The sequence below is a fragment of the Magallana gigas genome, chromosome 9, assembly GCF_963853765.1.
Source record: "Magallana gigas chromosome 9, xbMagGiga1.1, whole genome shotgun sequence".
Lineage (NCBI taxonomy): Eukaryota > Metazoa > Mollusca > Bivalvia > Ostreida > Ostreidae > Magallana > Magallana gigas.
This window is the reverse complement of record NC_088861.1, coordinates 24,647,509-24,670,939: the sequence shown is the minus strand read 5'-3', so window position 1 is coordinate 24,670,939 and position 23,431 is coordinate 24,647,509. Positions and strand designations below refer to the sequence as shown.

The window sequence follows — 23,431 nt, the reverse complement described above, 5'->3', positions numbered from 1 at the left end:
AATCATCCTATTTAGAAATATTTATTAATCATTATTGCAAAAATACAAAATTGTGGTATAGACCATGTATTGATAATATATTGTGCATGTTAGGCACGTTTTGATCTTTAACTTCTTCAGGGTTCAGGGTTCAGGGTTTCAAAATGTGTACGTGAACTTGCATTTAAGAATCCACATGTACCGTTCACACAGTTTTTACAAAGAAAAAAATTATCAAAGGGCTATCTCTTAAATATAACGACTTCCACCACTGTTAAAAACGTAACAACCAATTCACTTAAAATTTTATGAAGAAAAGTTTATTTGGTTCTTTTTTCATTCGAGTTGACTAAGCGAAATGGAGGTACACTTGTTTTGAATATTGTGTAAATATAAATAAGCATGCTTTTTTAAGAAATTGTTTTTCAAGTGATTGATACACGCACTCTAAAATTCTAAAAAGAAAATAATGCCAGTAAACCATGAAAATACCAATATATTAAGCTAAGTCAAAGTGTGTGCTATTTTGTTAAAAAAAAATTTTGTATTTAAAATTTCTTCTTTATTATTCAACAAACCAAATGACAATTGTTGCGTTTTTCTCACATTATTCTTGATTTGAAAAAAAAAACAGAATCAAAATAATTTTCTCAAGAAACAGTGTATCAAAAATTGCAGATGTTTGATACTGGCTGAAAAATATGTTGTAAAGGAGATGAACACATTGTGGACATTCTGGTCCGAAGAATAGCATGTTAAAACACGAATCTTTACACAAGATGTCTTACTATTAATTTCAAAATTAAAAAAACCCACTCTTTTATAAAAAAGGATAAAATGGGACCCAACTTAAAATCTGTAACAGATAGTTGACATCCATAGCATAACATTCGTTATTAATAGCGTTAGGAAAAAGTTTAAAGATTTTAAATTAGTAAAAGTCAATTTTACATTTGTAAGAATCCAATATTAACGTTTATTTCATATGTATAAATGAAAATCATATTCGTACAATCGGTTAAGAACATTTAATTCATATCTTTTATATTTTCACAGCAGATTTGGTTTTGATTTACCAAGCTGACAATAAATGAAATTAAGATAGAGTTTGCTAAGACCGTTAAACTTTGGGGTAGCGAAGATGCATAGCAATTAGGCATTTGCCTCTTTCCTGATAAAAGTATTTACTTTCTTACCATTTCCATGCCCAATATTATAGATTATATTTATAGTCATGTGCATGTAACATTACGTTTGCACTGTGTATAAATTTAAATTAACAAATAATCTATAAAATACAAATAATTATAAACAAAATTAAAAGTATTTACATGCAAAACAAATTAATACAAACATAAAAGTATCGGTAATTTGAACGTGGAAGGGGACGGATCGCCCGGCGTGCCTGTGCTGGATCTGTCTTTGCATTGTAGATAATCATACATTATGGCATTACTTATTATTAAATTCTGTTGAAGTGTTCTTGATTATCAATAAGCAACTGAAGATTTCAAAGCAGTCTATTCTTATGATATACTAGACATCAATCTTCATTACATATTTAAAAACTATACAATTGTTGGATGTGATTCATCTGAAAGTAGTTCAGACAAAATTATACTTTTATCGTAGATTTCTCATCGAATGTGCAAAATACAAAACAAGAAGGATGGAGTGAATGTAATGAGAATAGAGCTTTGAGTGAACATAATGAGAGTCTTCAAAACCGTAGTAAGCAGGAAAACAAGAAACTGCAACCATCACCAGACAAAATGCTATTGGAAGATAATGACATTAATAATGACGAAGGCATGGAAGGTGATGGGTATGAAACAATTGCAGTCTCAGAGATTATGGCTTATTATCTTAAAGAAATGTCTGGAACAGATTACCTAGGTCCTCAAATTACATTCTTAGACTTTGCAGGACAAAAAATGTACTATTCTTATCATCAAATTTATCTAAGCCCAGGAACGTTTTATATCTTGGTTGTCGATATGACCAAAAAACTGGATGAAATAGTTGAGGATCCGGAAACTGATGAAAAAGGCTGTACTCGATTCGAGTCATGGACATATAAAGGTATTCAATTATATGAACGTTTGTGAAACTTGTAATAATAATCTAAAATTATGTATCCAATTTGATAGTGTATACTTTTGCATTTTATTTGTAGATTACTACGAATTTTGGTTAAAGTCAATCGACAGATTTAGCGATGAATCAACACCAGTGATTGTAGTAGGCACCCATGCTGACAAAATAGAGGAAACGGTAATTATGTATTTAAGCCTTAAATTTCAAGGAGGCCGACTTTAGTTTTCATTGCGCATGTTTTTGCGCATTTTAGTATATTACAGTGTATTGATACTTCTCATGAAATATTTTCGATATCATTTATAAAAGTGAACACAATAAACAAAATACAGATAAAAATATAAAGATTTTTTAAGGAAAATTTTATTTTCTACACAATGTTTCCGTTGTACGGTAGGTGAGCGTTACCATTGTGCTTTTATGACGTTATGATAAAATATAGCTTTGTAGGAATGTGTTATAAGAAGTATTGTAATATATTCAGTACATTCTCACTACATACCTCTATATATACGAATAGTCAATAATTGTAATATAAGCTCGTCCGAAAAATATTGACCGGTCAATATTCTTTTAAATATTGACCGGCTAGGAATAATATCTAAAGAATATTCCTTCTATTTCAATAAATCGCTTCTGATTTGTTGATTCGTAAACGATGAAGTAAGTAACTCTTTGCGACTTCAAAACAAGGTGACGTCATAATAGACAGTCAGCAAGTAAACAACGGACGCGTGAATTCTTTGTTGAGCTGAGAAAATTACAGCCTGTTTTCATTACTTTCTTAAATTTTGGTTTGTTATAACAAAACAAATTTTGACTGAGTTCTTGGGCAACATTGATTATATTAACCAATTAACAGTTTGACAATTTTAACTTATTATAAACAGGGAGGCTAATAGTTTCCATTTCTGGTTTGAAGCATCTGATGGAAAGGAAAAATGTATCTACGAAATTCCATATCTGATAGCACAATAAGTTTTTAACACTGTGCTGGATAATAATGCTAATGCAAAGGTGGCATTTGTGTTTTCGAACATTTACGAAACGCCCGCCATTTTACCTTTACAAACTCCAAAATAATGCCGCTTGTCAATCAAGTTTGAAACAATAGCGCACAGTTTAATTGACGTGATTGTCCCCGCATGAACTTGCTAGGTCCGTGGATTTCTATTTACTAGCAATTAAAAACATAATCTTTGATATCTTCCGCCAGGTAGCGAAAGGGGAAACTAAAAGTTAGATTTTTACCATTATTGAAAATGATTATGAAAAACAATCATTTAATAAATAAAATTGTAGAATTTAAATGTAAATTTGCGTGACCTAATAAATTCTACAATGAGCGCTAGCAGCTCTAATACGTATTTTAAAAAACCAAATTATGAGCTACTAAAGCTTTATCCACTGGCTGTAACTTGAAGCCCAAGTAGGAAAACGGCATCGTAATGTAACGTGGCTGTCATTACATTCCGCATTATACTGATCGTTGGGTTATTTTATACAATCATTTGTGAAAGTTGATTACATTAAATAATGTCAAATGCCAAACACCATGTACTGAGCTATCTTTTTAAAGCAGAAATAATTTACTGCATTTCTTACTCTGCCGTTCTTCACACGTGTGTTTAAAAAATATTCTAACAATACAATCTTTGGTATCGAACAATCAAAATGTTAGTTTGAATTCATTTTTGTTATGAAGTTATACGGAGTTTCGTAAAATATATATGTATATCAAATGATAGACCCTTGTCTGGAGAAGATATAACTACTTCTGTTTTTAGTGTTTCTCGCCTTAGAATGTAATATCCCATAAAGAAATATGACATTCCCATAGAAGAAATAAATATCTCACTGGAAACAATGAAAACCCTATTACATTTTCCAAAAAATTTTATACGAGAAAAATATTTCCTACAGGAATTTAATTCACACATGTGAATTGTTGGAATTAAAAGGGAAATTTTAAATGTTATATAAAACATTGTTTTTCCTTTGGGAATTTTTTCGTTTTTTCGTTGTGTAAAGGTAAATATTTCACTAGACATGTGAAATACATTAATTACAAGTGTTTTATACCCTATTAGCAACGGTCTATCGTATGACAAATTTGAATTTTCAATGCTTAAACCTTAGACGGGTGCAAAAATGTCACGTTGGCAATGGTATAATTATCAAACAAAGTGTGTATTTCCCATCTCACTATGACATAAAATTTAAGGATACAATCCTTTATTCATAATAATACACGTAGCAAAACATTAAAGTTTATTAACTCTAATTATTAATTTCATATAAAACGTCTAATAAATAAATAATAAAAATTCAAAAGGAAATCTTTATTATTCAATTATCATTTCCAGATGCATAGACAATATGCACTTATCGAAAGAAACACTGCAATGTGAACAAACAAGGATTGTTTGGAACGAGCAATCAGATATAAACAAACATTACGTACATATAACAGCCGTTGCTCATGAAGATGTCACATTTTCATTGGTTTAAACATAGCACGTGATTGCCTCATATATTTCTATATTTGTTCGGTGAGAAATAATATTAGGCAATATGGCCGTCATTGGTCGACGCTTCGCTTACTCATTTCGACATTAAATAGTATTTTATACATAAACTGCATGCCGTAAGTTCTTAAAGTATTTGGAGTAGTTGCCCTTTGAAAATCTTTAAAATTAGAGTAGTTGCCCTTAGAATATTGACGTCACATTGCCTCGCCATCTATGAGATTGATCAACCCAATATATTTACGTAGTGAGTCAGTAACTAACCTAATAAGTAATAATGATAATATATATAAATATATATATATATATATATATATATATATATATATTCAATAAATCCTTTTTCTTGGTACCGGGGATAAATAAACACAAAAATAAGTCCACTGCTCAAACAACTTTTATCTATAGCGCTTTAGCCCTACCGGGCTCTTCAGTAGATTTAAAAAAAACCCAAAATAAACAAGAACATTATGACGTCAATCTCGTGACGTTAGGTAGGCAACGCTATACAAACAAACTGTTGAAGACGTGATTATGACGTCAAAACATAGTGACGTCAAAACATTGTGACGTCAAAACATTATACAATGCATAAAAAGAGTCAAAACAATTATAATGATAAAAGTCCAGTGTTTCTTGTACATAATTATATACATGTATATATATGCAGATGTTAAAAATACAAAATCTTAAGAATTTAACTTAGGTTTAAACAGTTTAACAAAATGATTTTCTTTAGCTTTACGCAATTGTTCATTGTTTTCTTTCACTTTATAAAAAGGGAAAATATAAAACATTCCCTTTCCGCATATATCAAAATGGCCGCTGCATGGTGTGTTCCTCACAGATGGGTCTCTAATCTGCTGCTTGTGGACGCGCACTCTATCTGCGAGTTTGGTTCCAGTTTGTCCTATATAGTTGTCACCACAAGTAGGGCACGTCATGCAGTAAATCAGGTTTTTGAATTTGCAATTCATTGTTAAATTAAAGTTGAAATGCATACCGTTCTTGAACATTATGGATGGGCCGGTTTGTAGAAAAGGACAAGTCCCGCATCGTGGATCCTCGCATTTAGATACAGTTGGTTTTACGGGGTTTGAAGTGAATTTGGCTTTGGTAAGAATGTTCTTCAGATTTGGAGGTTGCCGTCTGCTGTGAAGTATATCATTAGGCTGGATCAGTTCTTGTAAGTTTTCCGATTGTTGTAGAATAGGGAAAAACTGTTTGGCTGATTTAAACATGTTGCGATTCCTCGGGTTGTGGGTGAGAACAAAAGGAATTTTGGTATTGTTGCTTTCCTCACGTTGTTTAATTGATCTAAGTTCTGCAATTGGTGTTTCTGTCGCCTTACGTATTGCTGATTCGATGAGCTGTATAGGATATTTTTGTCTAGTAAGAAATGTTTTAAGTTCGGACAGTCTTGTTCTTCTCCGTTCTTCATCTACAACGGTGGTAAAGATTCGCCGGGCCATATTAAAAGGGATGTTTCGTTTTGTATGAGAAGGATGACATGAATCAAAAAACAAATACTGGTGAGAATCTGTCTTCTTGTAGGAAAGATCCGTAGTAATTTTCATTCCCTCTTTTATCACTAAAATGTCCAAAAAGGGTAATTCTTTTTCACTAATTTCTATTGTAAATTGTAGGCTGTCATGTAGAGAATTAAGAATTTTGTGGAAATTTTGTAAGTCGTCCAGTACCATCACCTTTCACTCATTTTGGATTATATATATATATATATATATATATATATATATATATATATATATATATATATATATATATATATATATATATATATATATATATATATATATAACACATTTTTGTAAATGGGATCAATAAAACATATAAGGGACAAAAAATATATATTAAAAACTATACAACAGTAAGTACACATCATCAATATATACGTTTGTTCATTATATACAACTCGGTTTACACTGCCAAATATATACACTGCACGGTTAGAGGAGTCTTATCTTTTAGTGCACGCTGTTTTTGTCAAAATGTATAATGTGAAATAAATTTCTAGCTGTATAGATGTTAGGCTTGTTAAATAGAATAAATTTCAAAAGAAATAATGTGAATTTCTTAGCATTTAATAACCGATATGTCTTCTCATTAATATCACAGATAAATAGGGCAATACCGATTGAGTCCTTATCAACTGTCATTAACTACCATAGAATTTTAATTTAGGGTGAATGCAATTAATACATGCAAATAATAACTAATTGATATGGCTTATCACCTTTCCTTTGAGTGACATTTCGCGTTCGGAACCTAACCTTTTTTTTTAAATCACAAAACCGTTAGTGAAAATTTTTCGCATTTTTATTTCATATTTGATGAAAAGTGCTACCAGTGCTAAAGTGTCATAAATCAATACAACTGACAAGAGCTTGCTTCTTCATTAATAAAATGAATGCAATAAATATTCCAGCGATATATACCACTCATATACCAAACCAAACCTCAGGTCCTCCCTTATTTCCAAATGTTGACTGGGTCTTTCGAGTGAATCTCTTCTTGTCAGCTGTACATTGCACTCTTAACATTGTTTTATATATTATTTCTCCTCTATCAATGAATCGTTATTTACTTCGACAACCTGAACAGTCTTAAAACCCTGGGCGAAATTCAACCAACCTGAAGTGTTTGTGATATCTGAGAAACGTCAAGAGGTAGAGTCGTAAACAGAGGTCAAGAACGCTTCATCGTTCTTAATTTCCACCTGAGAGTTAGATGGAAATCAAGACAAAAAGATGTGTTAATTTCATTTATTTAAAAAACCCACTTAGAACTTTGGTTCTTAAATATTTCATCAGCTAGATCCCGGACGTATATTTGGATCTATATCTTTAGAATATGTGGTTTGAATATCAATTCACCTGCTCAGTAAAAATAAATACCCGAATAAAGAACCCGTCAATATTTTTTTTTGTAAAATTGAGAATTGCTGTATTTTAAGGCTTAAACGTGTTGCTTAGATTCATGAAATGTTTTTTAATGATCATCATTAATTAGAGAGATGTCTCCTGTTGACATTGGTATGGAATATGTACATGTAGGTCAATATGTTATGTACATGAGAATCAGAATTAAAATACGATACTTGCAATTATGACTGTTGTGTTTACTTTACACAGCGAATTTGCAAGTTACAGACAAAAGTTAAATTAACACAAAAAGTAGGTGGATGGGACATATTATGCTATACAGTTTTAGACATGTTAAAGTGTGGCACACACATGGTACTGTCAATTCTTTGCAGGAAATAAGCTTAGGGAGGTCTAAAAAGCTGAAAAATCATCAAAAAAGGGCAAAATATGAAAAATTAGAAATCTTTAAAAAAAATAGTACATTGTATGTAATTTTACACGTTCAGACTAGTAACTTTTTAAAAAAATTGGCGATAGGCGTTGCCAGGAGAGTTTAAAAGGTATTTGTGCTGAATGGGAACTTGGAAAATTCTTGTTACAGAGTCCACAGTATAATTAAGTATATATTTCTGTTATAAATAAATGTGAAGCACAACATTAAGTAAACAGTAAGTAATGTAAACAGCAATTAATAAACGACAAGGCTCCATGTTTTGCAGCTTGCAGGCAGCAGGACCAAAAAAAAACCTACATTTTTAGATCAGGGTAAATCCCTATATTTTGTCGTACCAATGTTAAGTCGTTTAAACAAATTTTTCACAAATAACAACGGATCGGGTGTTCTCAATACAGCAAGTCGCACAATCAAACGGACCTTTGCCCATCGCACAGAGAGAACAATGTCTTTCTTCCTTTTTCTGGACATCGTTACATATGATCGATGTTTTGTCATTATCTGTGTCTCACATAAACCCAAATATTAAGTTTTCGCCGACATCGAAATGTGGAGAAAATCAAAGTTAGTTTTTTTTAATCACACATTCATCACACATTCATCACAAGATGTTTTGATGCAAAACATCAAACTGACTGCTCACTGTACCAAACCCTTAAGAAATAAAAATGAAAAACACGCCACTTTCCACAGAAGTACTCTCTCAAAAAAAAAAATTCAAAAAGTAACAAAAAACACTATACAATGAAATTTTTAATAGGAATGCAGAATATCATTTCTGGACCCCGAATCAACAGACCAACCCGATAACTAACCCGATTGTAATAATATAAAAAAAACCATGTGAAATAAATTTACAACACAATGCTTGACACTATTTTACAGAACTTTTTGGTTTGTTATAAACAATAAAAATAATGGTACAAGTAATGAACGATATTATTACTGACTACATACTTTCCTCGTTTATTTAATACACCTCGAAACCCGATAACGAACCCAAACATTAAAAATTGGAATATAAAAAAAATATTTTCTCGAAAATATGTCAACCAGACGCTACAAAAGTAAACCTGATCTGTAGTTTGACATTTTGAAGCTATTCAGCAAATTTCATATTAATCCTCAGACGCATAGAGAAAAAAAGTCTGGAAAACTGAAGTGGGGCAGACAGACGGACGGACAGATGGACGGACGGACGGAGAGGAAAGCTATAATCCCCGCCGTTGAAACCTGTAGTGGACTAATAATTTATTTCAATAGTGTTTGCAAAGTGATTCTACTAATGAAGTACATTCCAAACCACTATTGAAATAATTTATTTCAATAGTGGTTTTATTTCAATAGGGGTTACAACGTGTTGTTCTATCTCATTTTATATTATTTAAGGAATATACGTAAGCTATATATATTCGTCACTTGATAATGCACCGATGTTGGAGTAATGTACTACCCGATTTTATTACATCGGCATCTATCTCAATGATGATACTAAGTATTTGATCTGATTTAAAACAGTTATTCAATCTCACGACTTTAAATGTAACAGTCAAAATAAGACGCTAAATTGCTCATATGCTTCCTTAACACCCCCGGGAAGTCTTAAATCTTTATTAGGAAGGCAACTTTAAGAAAAGACTTTCTCTTATGAATTCCCGATTACTCTGAAAAGCACATTTATAAATCTTCTATTGCTTAACCAAAATCCCTGAAGGTCTCGTTTTCTTTCTTATGGCGTAGTTTAGCTTTAACTAATATGTAACCATCTCATATAACATTTTGTCAAAATTTCTGGTTTATATCATTTTTGAGCGAATTATAATCCTGCAAAGATTGGGTAGTCCATGTACATATGCCTCTGCCTGATCTCGGGAAGTAGTAAGCAGTATGCGTCTCATACTCTTCTTCAGTCAGATGATTTTAAAACTTGCTATTTTCTCGGAATATATTTTAATGAATAAAGTCTTTCTTAAAACCCGTTTAATAAAAATATTCATACCAAATATGCATGACAAATAAAAAAAATCGCTCCTGGTGATAGGGAATCCAAAATTAATGTCATGTTTGGTTGTGTTCTACGTCTTAGCGAAATTGTTATGGACTGACTGGTAATATCTTTAGAATTCCGTAAGCTATAGCAAAAGCGCCCAAGAAAATAAATATTAATTTGAATTTGAATTCACTCATGAATTTTATTATTTAATTTTTAAGAAACATCTGATAAATTCCTGTCACTACTGATATGCACAAAGCACAATTACAAAAATGAGTGTAATCGATGAATTATTGATTACACAAAACTCCTATATGTAATCTATATCAATCGATTACTTTTTCAAGTAATCGTGCCTATGCCTGATTGAAATGTAGGTGAGAGCGTGTACATATGCTCTTTATTCAGATTAGTTTGCTTTGCTAGGATACATTTTTTTCATTTTCTTGAGTTGAACGTTTAATTAGATTGTGAATCTCAAATTTCAAATTTCGTATTTTTAAAGAAGGTGCTTACTCGTGTTAAACCGGAAGCTGAAATATACCTTTATCTGTTTTGATTTCAAACTGCTCGAAAAAGAACCGGTTATTTATGGAACATATTCTGTTCGAGAAGAAAAAGGGAAATATTTTTAAAACCAACGTCCTAAGCTGATAAATATATGAAGCAAGAGGAGATCGCCATTCACAGAACACCACTGTGACGATACAAAGTCAATATTAGATTTTTTTGCACCTGCGTGTGGCCTAAACCTTTAGTTATCGGTAAGTCATTATGATATGTTGATGTGTGATCGAATCAATTTTCTAAAGCAAGTATAGCCGCTGCTAGATGATAAATGAAAAACCATAAAACTATTACACGGCAAACGATGAAAACACAACCATAAATAAATTTAAGAAATGCAATTGTCTCATGTGTATTATTATTGGAACAATGTACATGTATTGGAACAAAAGTGATATTTGTATTGATAACATTCGTTTATTCATTCTTATTTACTGATCTTTATATATTATAAACTGACCTTTTACAAATTCGTCATTGTTTGAGTCTTTATTATAAATATTCATGTCTATGTCTTGTTTAGGTTAATAGTTCTCAAGTTGATATTGGTCGAACCATCATCATGATCATATGCAATCATTCCTTGTGAATTGGACAAAAGGGAGAAACACATGAAGAAGCATGTTATCGAAAAAGCAGACATACTGTGGAGTTTTTTTTATTTACATTAGCAGCTAACCTACTATCTTAAATAAATTGCACGCCAAGGTTGTGGTCAATTACTTTGAAATGTAATTAATTACTTTCCAATACATCAAAAATTTTGTCAATAACTTGCAATAACAATAACATGGATTTTCAAAAATGTAATTAATTATTTTCAATTACTTTGACAAATGTAATTAAATACATTTCAATTACTTTTAATATCTTAAGAATAAATTCATGAATAAACAGCATTGAGACCCACAAAACATTTTTATGGTAATGTCGTTTAAGGTTTGCGTTTATTTTTTATCATAATTTTGCTTTATTTTTGCATTAAAATTGAAATTTTTTATTTTAAAATAATATATAAACATTAAAATGGGTATTAAATCCAATGTCATTAGGTTCATGTTTGGTTCTGAACAAGATTTTTTTATACTAAATTTTTATTCTATACATTTGATTTTGGGTATAAAAGGGCTTCATGATCAGGCCTGAACAAATTAGACATTTTCTAGAGTGTCATGTTGTATAAACACATCAAACATAATGAGACACTTAATTAGTGTATATACACAAGCCCTTTTAAAACAGGTTTGCAACCTAAACATTATTATTAAATTTCTGTCTGTCATTCTCCTGTTAACCTTATATACCTATACATACATATAAGTGTTTCCATTTATTTTTACTGATAAGCTGTAATGCTTTTAAAAAGCTTAACGTAATAAAGAACTGAACTGAATATGACACCTTTTTAAACCTTTAACTTGAATAAAAAGTAATTGAAATGTAATTGAAAAGTAATTGAAAATACATGCTATTTTAGGGAAAGTATTTAAATACATTCAATTTCTTGTAATTGAAGGGATACTCACTTACAAATTACTTCCATTTACTTTGAAAAATATGATTAATTACACTCATTACAAATACTTTTTTTTCGATTACCCCATCCCTATTGCACGCAACCACTTGATTTTTTCCGACTATGTTGGCAATAAAAAAATGTTTTTGCCAAAACCCTAGCAGTACAGGTAAAGAACAGCTCTGGGATGAACACTCTGGCAAAATGAATATGTTACTGAGAAAACTTCAAAAACCTGAGTTTTTTTTACCTCAATGAGAACATCTGATATTGTTCAAGCTGCTGCAGTGGCGGTGAAAGTGATTTCAACATACAGTGTTAACAATCTTAGTATATATAGTTACTCTGTGTACACAACCATAAACACTGGATGAATGTGTGTGTATATGCAAAAAATGTCCTATGTACAGCTTTTTTCACAATAATATTGTAAATTTGATGACTTCAGGGCCTCCCAACCCTGACATCAAATAAATGTTTAAGTTGTCTGGGACAATAAAATATTTAAATTAAAAAAAAACCAAAACATACAGTGTAAACAATTAGGTCCCCTATCAGATGTAATCTTGTATACACTTTAAGTCTGCAAATACAATTATCAGATGGTTGAAGATTTGAATAACTGAGAGTGATAACTGATCTCAATGTACTTTATTTTAAATAACTTGTAAATGATATCGATGCTAAAAACAGAATATCAATCTTCACTGACCATGTATGTCTGTTAGATCTGCCATTTTTGTATATATTAACAATGATTTCTGAAACTATTACTCATTTTAAATATTCATACTCTTGATACATGTATTTGATACTTAATTTAAAAAAAACTTGGCATGCAAACAATATATAGAAACTCATTTGACTATATACTGATTTTTGCTGAATCAGTAATATTTGTGAATATCTTGTTTTAACTGTTACATATGTCTCTAAATGAATATTTAATAATCTCTTTTTTATTTTTATTAATCAATTGATTTTGTCATATTTATTTGAATTTTAATCAATTATAAGGAAATAAACCATAAAATAGTCTTTCAGAATTTGGAAGGTGGATGCGTATCTGACGTCATAACTCGGTAAAATGATAGATAACCTGTGTGTTTTGTGGTTTATTGTATCCTTCTGAGGTCCATTTTTAGAAGTAAAAGAAAAACAATCATACCAAACTGAATTTGTTGTTTGTTTGTTTTTTTGTTTTTTTGTGCAAAAATGTGAAATATTTTTTCTACATTCTGCAAGTGTAATGCTTTTTAAACATGAATATTGTATCAAATGAATAAAACATCACAGTCAATTTTAAAATATGTAAGTTATTATGTGAATTTTGTTTTTGCGTTGGTTCAAAATAGATCTTGTACCAGATTAACTCTGGACTTGTTTTTTTTGTGTCTCTGGCACATTATTTAGGTAAAATGAAAGATAACCTGTGCATTTTTTTGTGTAAATCGGGTACTTTATGCAATAATACTAATACATCAATTTAGAAAGTATATGATTTATGCAAAAATTTGTTAAGTTGGGACTTACCTTAATTTCGAATCTTAATTGAATCTTCTGGGTTATCATATATAGTCTACATCAAACGCCAAAAACCAATTGCGTTTTTCATTTGTCAGGTATTGAAAACAAAATCTTTACGTAAGCTTGCTTTAATATCAAATTCAAGAAGTATCACCTAAACAATATCCGTCAATATTGTTTCATTTTGGTGTGCAAAATTGGAGGACCCATTTACATAGCAAAAATTCCTTAAGGGAGTATGGGACTGACACCAAAGTAATTAAAAAAATTTAAAAATTGGTTCAACAAATAGCATTGCATTTTTTCTAACAAAATATAACAATTTTTTGATAGGTTAATATGTTTGTTTCCATGGTAACGGTATCCAAACATACCCTTGTTGGAAATACTTCCGTTTATCAAAATACACCACTTGCAACAGAAATGAAGCAATGCTACATAGTTTATAATCATTTTATTTCATTTTTCTTATATGCTATTTATAATACATTGACTGAAGAACAATTTATTTAAAAAAAAATTCTGAAAGCCTCCTCAGTCTCATACAATGTGCGACCGAATTTCCTCTGCATGGTTCAAATTTGTTGCTTTTTGTGTTGACCTTCAATGCAAAATGGTCAAAAAATCTGTTTTGATATAATTGGAAGTTTTATTTTTGAACTTAAACGAAATATACAAATGTTATGCTTTCACTGGAAAAGGAGAAACTCATATGTCAATGACTTAGATAAAAAGATATTGCAGTCTGAATTTACTCTGGTCTGTTTTTACAATATCGGGCCATTTTCACTTAATCACTATTCTAGGTTTGATGAAATAATCAATACCAACTTTTTGTTCAATAAACATTGAGTCAATTAATAATATCTTTACTACAATGCTAGTACTTTATAAAATTCACCAAAAAAGTAAAAAGTTATTTATTTAAATCCCAAATTTCCTCTGCTTAACTTGAAATTCCTCTGTTAAAATACAAATTTTTAAACCATTTGCACCTTATAACAATATACCAGGTAGGAACAAAATATTTCTAGTAGGTATAAACAAATAAATATTTAATTTATGATTTGCTACATGTATCTCATTATTATTTTTTTCAACTCTGAAACAAAAAAAATGGATTGAAATCAGCATTACATCATGTACAAAATGCACAGTACAAATGCCGAATATAATTTTAAGCCATTTGGCAGAACAACATTCATTACTGTTACAACCATATATTATGATATGAATTTTTTTTTATACTAATCAAGTTTATACTGGACATTTAACTCCTCACATGTATATGGACAATGTAATAAATCAACAAACTTATACAAATAATGCACCCAAATCAAAAGCCCTCTCAACATTATTACATGTATAACCAATCGAGCATAAATAATGAAGCTGACAATTACCGCTCCAGAACGAACGCTATCAACCATTTTATTATATACCTAACATTAATATTGAAGCGAACAAGAGCGCATCCTTGGCTTATCCTTGCAACATCTGCTTTTATTTGGGCAAAGATGTAGTATAAACATCTTTTGAGATACTGTATGACTTTGAAAGTTAAAGTTGTGTGTTATTTTTTCACAAAGTATAGATGGTTCCTTAAGATTTCCTTCACATGATTAGCATCCAATGTTTTACCAATATTTGTGTCAATGTTTATCCAAATTTTGGAAATCATTGTGCTATCTTCATCACCAACTATTGTCTTTATACAAACAGACCCATCATTCACATCCTTGACCATCTCTTCTATCATGTCACTCTCCATGGCCTTCAAAGAACTTTCCGTTCCAGTTGATACTGCATTCATGTGGAGTAGGTGTTGATTTGGAATTGAGAGACAAAGTACATGTGCGACAGGATTTTGATCTTGTTGAAAAGTTTTCTATTTTTCCAGAAAATGTCCCGATCATAGATGAATGACCTGAAAGATGGGAAATAGCATCAACTTAAATACTTATACCTAGAGAAATATCTAAAAACTGTTGTGACATTCAAACACAAGGATTTCTTAGGATGTACAATTTATAGTTCACAAAGACTAGGGCTGCAACAATTCAGGGTTTATTCAACTACATATAGTCCGATTTCCATGGCATTCAAAATCATATAATTTAGAATTTACTGATACATGTATAATAAACAAACTTTTTAAATAAATGAAATACTTTCAATTGACACACTCATGCTTAGAGAATTAAACAGAATAAAATAAATGACAAAAAATAAATTGCACAGTGATAATCTCTGGGACTAAGGATTCAGTCAAAATATATATGGAATAATACATTAACTTTTACCTTACTGTATGTGGGTTTTGATTTGTTGATATGAAAGAGTATACCCTTGAAATCCATGAAAATTAAACCAATAACAGTGATACACTGTACCAAATGAAATTACACAGTAGTTTATGTACTAGTAATTTATCAAATACCTGATAAACTGCCATGACTTCACTCTCTCTATCTATTCTGCCAACCAGCATATTTCTATATATAGCTCTTCTTCATTAGAAGATCAATACAGTCTAAAAATGGCCACGACCATCGAGCTCTCTTAAATATGTATCTGCTTACATCCCTAATTCCACCAAACTCCTCCACTGTCTCCAACCACAACCAGACATTTGGAAAACTTCTTCATGGTCAACATCTGTAATATTAAGTTACATAATCAGGAATTTTTGCACCATGAGAGAATATTACGGTAAATGGAACACCAGTTGGTTGCAAAGTTGATCAGTAAAAAAAATTAAGCTTGATATTATAAAGGCATAAACAGACACTGAGGTTAACTCAGATTTAACAAACATAATAATATTTACTAAGAGAGAAGTAGTTAATATCAGACAATGACTTTTGAAATCTTTACTTTTAAATTAGATGTTCTCCAATCAGATAAATGCAAATATTTCAACATGGAGAAGGGCATGGGGCTGTGAAAAGTAATTTTTGAGGGAGCATTATTGTGAAAGACTGCAAGTCACACAAAAACTCCAGACACTGTTTTATCGAAAAAAAAGACACCATCTGAGGTTGACATTGTACTTGACATCTATTTCACACCTATTTGAAATTTATTTTGCTGTCAGTATGTCAATTATGAGTTAATGTGTATACCATAGTGTATATCATTACATAAAGTATTCAATCTGTCTTTCTATTTTAGAATACATCTCCTGAGGTCATGGATTTCTAATAGTCTAACTCTTAACGCCACACATAATGGCTGTCAGTTTACAATTTCTATCTAAACTAAATAATTTTTAACCTCATCCATATATAGCATCAGAAATTACTGATACAAAATCAAAGTCATCATCATTTGCAGTTTCTATTTGTAGCTTACAGTCTGTCCCAAGTTATTGCTTCCACCACTTTTTGATTATTTTTAACAAAAAATACACATACCTGTGAAAGAAATGCTGTTGAAGTCGATAAAAGGGAAAATATCCTAGATAACTTAATTGACAAATTATCATTTTTCAGTCATAAAAGTTCACAGGAACGAAAACAAATTTCTTACGGAGATTTATAATGGGAAATGTTTACATCTTTTCTCCAATCGGAAGTACTACGGACACCTCGCACAATCTTTCAACATTATCATCATGCAGGGCTTATTAATGGCTAATGCAATGCAAAATCTCAGTAAGACTTTTTATTTTGGGATGTGTATTGAAACCCGAAGCGGTAGAGGGGGCGTTTCAAAACATAAAATCTGGACATTTTCATAATAGTGGATAAACTTAGTTTGAACTCAAAGGTATTTATGATTATCGAAGTATCAAGCGAAAAGTAGTGGAAGCAAAAACTCGGGACAGAGTATAAATATAAATTGAATGCCACATAATTTGACTAATGAATATGCATAGAGACGACAGGAGATTTCGTATGTGTGGTATGATATCTAACTATTAATAATGAGAAACATAAAGAATTCTACTGTGTTCTGATATGTGTATTGAACTATAGTGGCATACTGTCAAAAACTTGTATTTAAATGATTATAATTATTTTTTTTATTATGAAATTACATCTCAGGTGCTTGGGGCTTTACTAACAAATATGTACGATGCCTACTTTGATAGGCATAGGTATCTTACATACCAATTACCAATGCTTGTGTATTACAACGCCATAGCATTTATATAAGAAAAATTCAATGATGTCCACACCAATTTTACTTTTTAGTCTAGTCTCGGCAAGATTTGCCGAAACTGAAAACCTGAAGAAACGTCTATCAAAAACTTTTAGTCTCGACGAACTTAATCCTGCTGAGATTACCAAATACTGTTACTCTATCAATGAATGTACATGTAGGTCAAACCTTGACAGATCGCTTTTGCTGGCGTCGAGTCATCTTCCTCCATCTCTGATGAGAATTTTTCAGCTGTAATATCAAAATATGTGATTGGTCTGCCCAAGAGAGCGTCCACGTTCGCACTACACTATCCTTTTTCTGAGCTTTAGCAACCTTTATGTGGCGATTGGTCTTCTCAGCGTTCAAAATCAAATCCACGTTTCCTCCGCATTGCCGAAAACTGAACCGATATTTATGTCGTAAAAAAAGAATTTTGGGTTAAATTAACTCTTATTATCATTTATATTCACGATTTATTTTTTTTAAAAACATATAAAATCCTTTCCACTATAAATTTTATTGTTTAATACCTTAGAATTGAACCAACAGATTTAACGACCGCGAATTGGTTTACGTCATTCGGAGTTGCGCGGTAGATTCAAAATCGTGAGTCCCATACTTCCTTAAATTATCTCCATGTAGTGCCATATAAAATGTTAATAATAAAAGCAATAATGTATATGGATAATCATTTGCAATCATTAAACTTCAAACATAAATGTGTAGCATTGCAATTATTCAATTCACTATGGTGCATTTCTAGTTCGGGTAACTTAGCCTTATTTTTATTTAAACACAAATTCAATCAGCAACCATCGTTGTGCCAGTTGAAAACCTTCAAATCATAAATACTTGTTTTTCTTAAAGATTGTCTTAAGATATGTTATACGTTATATTACAGGTCTTCAAAAGTTTTTTTGATGAGTTTTTCGGTTTATTTTCTCATAATGTGTATCAACACCTCTATCGGCATCTGCATAAGGACCGAAAATATGCCATAGGATTCCCGACAAAAGGAGTAAAAATGAAAGATTTAAAAGACCTCAAAGAGTGTATTGCTAAAATTGTGAACAGTTTTAAGCATTCAGAAGAGAGTATTCAACCCGTGTGGGCGATATTTGAACAATATTTGCTGAAAGTGAAAGAACACAAAAAGATCATTTCAAGAGCAGAATTATTAAAATTCAATGAAAGAGTGTTGAAAGAAGATAGAATCCATGATGATGATATTACAAAGTTACTTAAGTTTTTGAATAAAGCTGGCACTGTATTGTTTTTTGAAGAGGAACGATTAAAAGATACAGTTATTCTCGATTTTCAGTGGTTAGTTGATGCGTTTAAATGCATAATTAATTACCACGTAGATCTGGATAAACCAACTGACAACAAGCGGGAACATTTCCAATGGACTGGTGAATTAGAAGACGAAGAACTGAATGCTATATGGAAAAAATGTCCCAACGAAGGAAAAGACTATTTTAAGAACAAAACCCAAATAATTGCCTATATGGAACAGTTGGGATTATTAGCAAAATGCCATTCAAAGCGACCATACAGCAACGAAACCCCTTGGTATTTGGTTCCAAGTATGAACAAAAAGAAGTTTGACGAAACGATTTTAAAGAACTTTTTTAAATCATCCATTCTTTGCTTTCAGTTCAAAGAGGAACAACTTCCAATGCATGTTTTTTATGGCGTTGTATTTCAATGCTTCAAAATACCAGGGTGGTCAATTTTAACCGACGAAAAAAACCCCAAGATATGCATTTATGAAAAGGTGGCATGTTTTTTATTTCATTATCATATAGTAGTCCTATGTGTTTGCAAATCCCAGATTCAAGTACAAATCTGTGATCTAGAGAAAGAGGCCAGTGTCTTAACGTCACAGACAGAGGTACAAAATGAAGTCAGTAAAATAATACAAACGTTTGAAAAGTATCCAAGTTCAGTTGGTTACAAATGCCAGAATGGAGTGTTTAATGATGAAAATGACACATCATTTTTTTCTAAAGAAAGCTTTCCCGATTCACAAATTCTATGCAGAACGTGTAAAGCAGGTTGGCATAAAGTGGATAATAAAGTGTGCTGGGTAGGTTAAGTTTTTTTATTCTTTACTTAACAAAATCACAAATTTGAATTAATTCTAAAATTAATGTTTTAAAATGCAAATAGATAAAAAAAATCTTTAGAAAATGAATGTTTGGTGAATCAAATTTTGTTTATCATTGCATGCGTCACTTCATATTTACAGATCGGAGACCCGTTTAAAAACGGTAAGTTGCTGATTATTTTTTAAAAGAAAATAAAAATAAAAATAGTAAAGGACGGAAAAGAAGGTTATTTACTTCCAGAAAAGTACACCTTCTGTTGTATAAATGTTTTTCAGATTATTCAAAATTACATTATGCAAAGCAGACTACTTAATCATTGAGATTAGCAACATGTCATATAACATTTGATTCAATATAACAAAAAACAGAATGATGATAATGCTAAAACATTATAGTATAAAACTAAGTAAAATGACCTTTCTCTCCTGGCATAAAATCTATATGAGGTCAATGATCAAAATTTTGAGATATGGTGTCTTTTATCATTTTTAGGCATTTTTAAATATTTTTATAGTGTGTGCCATACGATTATCTAAACGAAAAAGCAAGATGAACCAACAGAAAATATGCAAAATTATGTTGACTAACAAATAAAATCTTAACTTTTAATTTTATAGTACTATCAAAAATATTTCAGTGAAAACAAAATCTGAAAAATTTAATCCGAATTTCCTCTGCTTTGCTAAAAGTCAAACTTTGTCAGAGCCTAATTCCATAATTTAGTAAAAATATCGATTTTTATGTCAATAATAGTTCATTTCATAAATACTTTTAGTATTTAAAACAAATTTTACTCATTAAATTGAACTTTTTAACAATCCGGATTTGAGAACTCAAACCCTGAGTAAACAACGTCCTTCAACAGCAGTTTTAATGTCAGCGCTGTCAGAATCATCAAGCCATGTCGTATCAACCAACAGTTTTACAGGAATATTTATTATTGCAAATGTGTTTCCCTCTTTAACACTTTTTGAGCAAATCTTTTTATTCCTCTCTGACAGCAGACTGGGTCAAAAGTCACAAAAGAGCATTGATAATCTGATTCACTACCTTTTTATGTACACAAGTATGGTATTGAAAACACACATATATTCAGACATAATTGGAAAGCTCCGTTAAAACAAGTTTATTTTTACCAAATTTTATCAATTCATTTTTTTTTCAATATTACATCATTAGCGAGGATAAACGATCATGGCTGAGGACTCACGAACGATCATGTGTGTGGATCAACATCGTACATGTAATAAAGCGTCACTAACAATTCTACATTCGCCATTTGTCCAAGTAGCAATACTAGTACACTTATTCATAGTCAGTCTGAATTTTTATACAAACCCTGATCAAAACTGCAAACGCAATATATTCGATGTGGCTCATAGGCTCCATTATAATAGTGTACCATATAAGATTTTTAATATATATATAATTGTTTTCCTATTCAACATTTCCTTTTTTGATTTTTTCTATTTTCTATTTACCTTTTAGATTCTGATGCTCAAACAGAAAAGTCAGTTAAACATGAAGGTTAGTTCTAATTAGTAATCAAATCAAGCTAAGAATAAATAAAAACTAAAACCACGACATTCTTTTCGTATGACACAACGGTGAATATTGATGAAAACAATTCGGGAAAAATGAATTATTAAGTATAAATTACATTTATTAGAACCGGAAGAACTATTTAAACATATGCTTTTATTGGTATGTCTTTTAACAATTTCATTTTTCTTTAATCATAAGATCAATATTATTTAAATGATATTCTAGTGTTTGCGATAGAGGTTCGTATAAAGTTCGTAAAACGTTAATGGAAAATATCTAAATGAGTTTAATTGAAATTATCCACAACATTCTTCGGAAACACATGTATTTTGTACAAATGAAATGTGGCAAATTATGTAACTGTAAACTTTCAATGAAGGCTGAAACCTTTTTTGAAATGTTTCAGGGGTCCTAATTTTCTAACATTGTTTGCTATTTCTGTGAAACATGACCCAGCTTCTACCATTCAAACTGTCAATCAAACACCATCTTGATAATAGATGACTTTAGGCTTATCATCAAAGACGACCAGTGAAAAAATAAAATAAAATAAAAGAGAGATTACTCTGACCCAAAGCACCACATGTATGCATGAAAAAAGCCCCAATATTAAATACTCCAGTAATATAATATAGAAACTATGATTTATCACTTAATATCGAAAAGCATGTAATAAGCAGAGGGCATGTCAACTTATTACATTTTTTCGATACTCATGGGTCAGGGCAAACCCCATTTCATCCATGGTTTGTTTTTTTTAATCTAAAAACCACCTCTTTGTCATTTTGAGGGCAAAAATTAAAAAGTTAAACAAAAAAATCACTGATTTTTTTAAAACAAGTTTGTTTAAATAACATTAGATAATATATGGGGATTCTTACTACAAGTAAAAAGATTTAAGGAAATGTTATGTACAGGTACCTTTTACATAGAATGCACGCGTACTTGATAAATAATATATAAATGCATGTTTGAAAATTGAATGAAAATGGGTTTAAAATTCAACAAATAAAGTCAGAGAAACAACTTCAGATAAAAACTAGTAGGCTAATTGTTCTCGAACAAATAGAGGTCTTTCCACCTAATATTTTTAATGAATTGCTAGATTGCTCAATAAGGTATACAAAAAATTATTATACTAGTACCCAGAGTTGGGGTCAATTACTTTGAAAAGTAATTAATTACTTTCAAATACATTGACAATTTTATCAATTACTTGCAATTACAATTACATTGATTTTTTTAAATGTAATTAATTACTCTCAACTACTTTGATAAATGTAATTAATTACATTTCAAATACTTTAGTTTTATTATTTTAAATCTTGAGAACATATACATATATTAACAGCATTAAGATATACAGAGCTTTATGCACGGTTATGTTTTTAAAGGTTGTATAGTTCAGTTCAGATCAGATTTCTTGAAAATTTCTAGAACAATTTTCCTTAACATTAAATTCGTTAAGTTTCATTGAGTTCATTTTTGGTTCTGCATAATATTTTCTCTATAGTGAATTAATTTATTCACATATTAAAACTATGTTTATTCAGAAAGTACAACTTTCGGTAGTACAGCATATCAGTATATAAATTATAATTAGAATGAGATATTTTGACTCCCTTTAGTCTAAAATCAATGGGGGTTCTTGGGTATTAGAGGAGTTCACACCTCCAAAAAATTAGATCTTTACCCATTGCCCTGGGCAGTGTGTTATGCTTTTTAAACATATGAAACATTATGGGACATTTAATTATTGTATAAACAAAAGTTCATGCCAAACACGTATAAATCTATTTATCATTATAAGACACCTTTTTTATATTTTAAACTTGGAAAAAAAGTAATTGAGATGTAATTGAAAAGTAATTGAAAATACACAATATTTTTGGAATGTATTTAAATACATTCAATTACTTGTAATTGAAGACAGACTCAATTACAAATTACTTTCAATTACTTTAAAAATGTAATTAATTACACTCAATTACAAATACTTTTTTCAATTACCCCATCCCTGCTAGTACCTATGATACATGTTGTACTATAAAATGAGAAAACCACGAAGCCATTAATTGAT

General features: G+C 30.6%; 1 protein-coding gene across 1 annotated transcript in view; it reads left to right on the top strand.

The window, feature by feature from the left end:
- LOC136271865 (uncharacterized) overlaps window positions 1-21,338 on the top strand; it is a 126,134-nt gene extending 104,796 nt beyond the window's left edge. Inside the window, exons 9-13 of the mRNA XM_066072428.1 lie at window positions 1,612-2,061; window positions 2,156-2,253; window positions 18,597-19,784; window positions 19,947-19,968; window positions 21,295-21,338. Coding sequence (XP_065928500.1) covers window positions 1,612-2,061; window positions 2,156-2,253; window positions 18,597-19,784; window positions 19,947-19,968; window positions 21,295-21,338 — 1,802 coding nt within the window. The remainder of the gene's footprint in view (window positions 1-1,611; window positions 2,062-2,155; window positions 2,254-18,596; window positions 19,785-19,946; window positions 19,969-21,294) is intronic.
- Window positions 21,339-23,431: the final 2,093 nt, after the last annotated feature.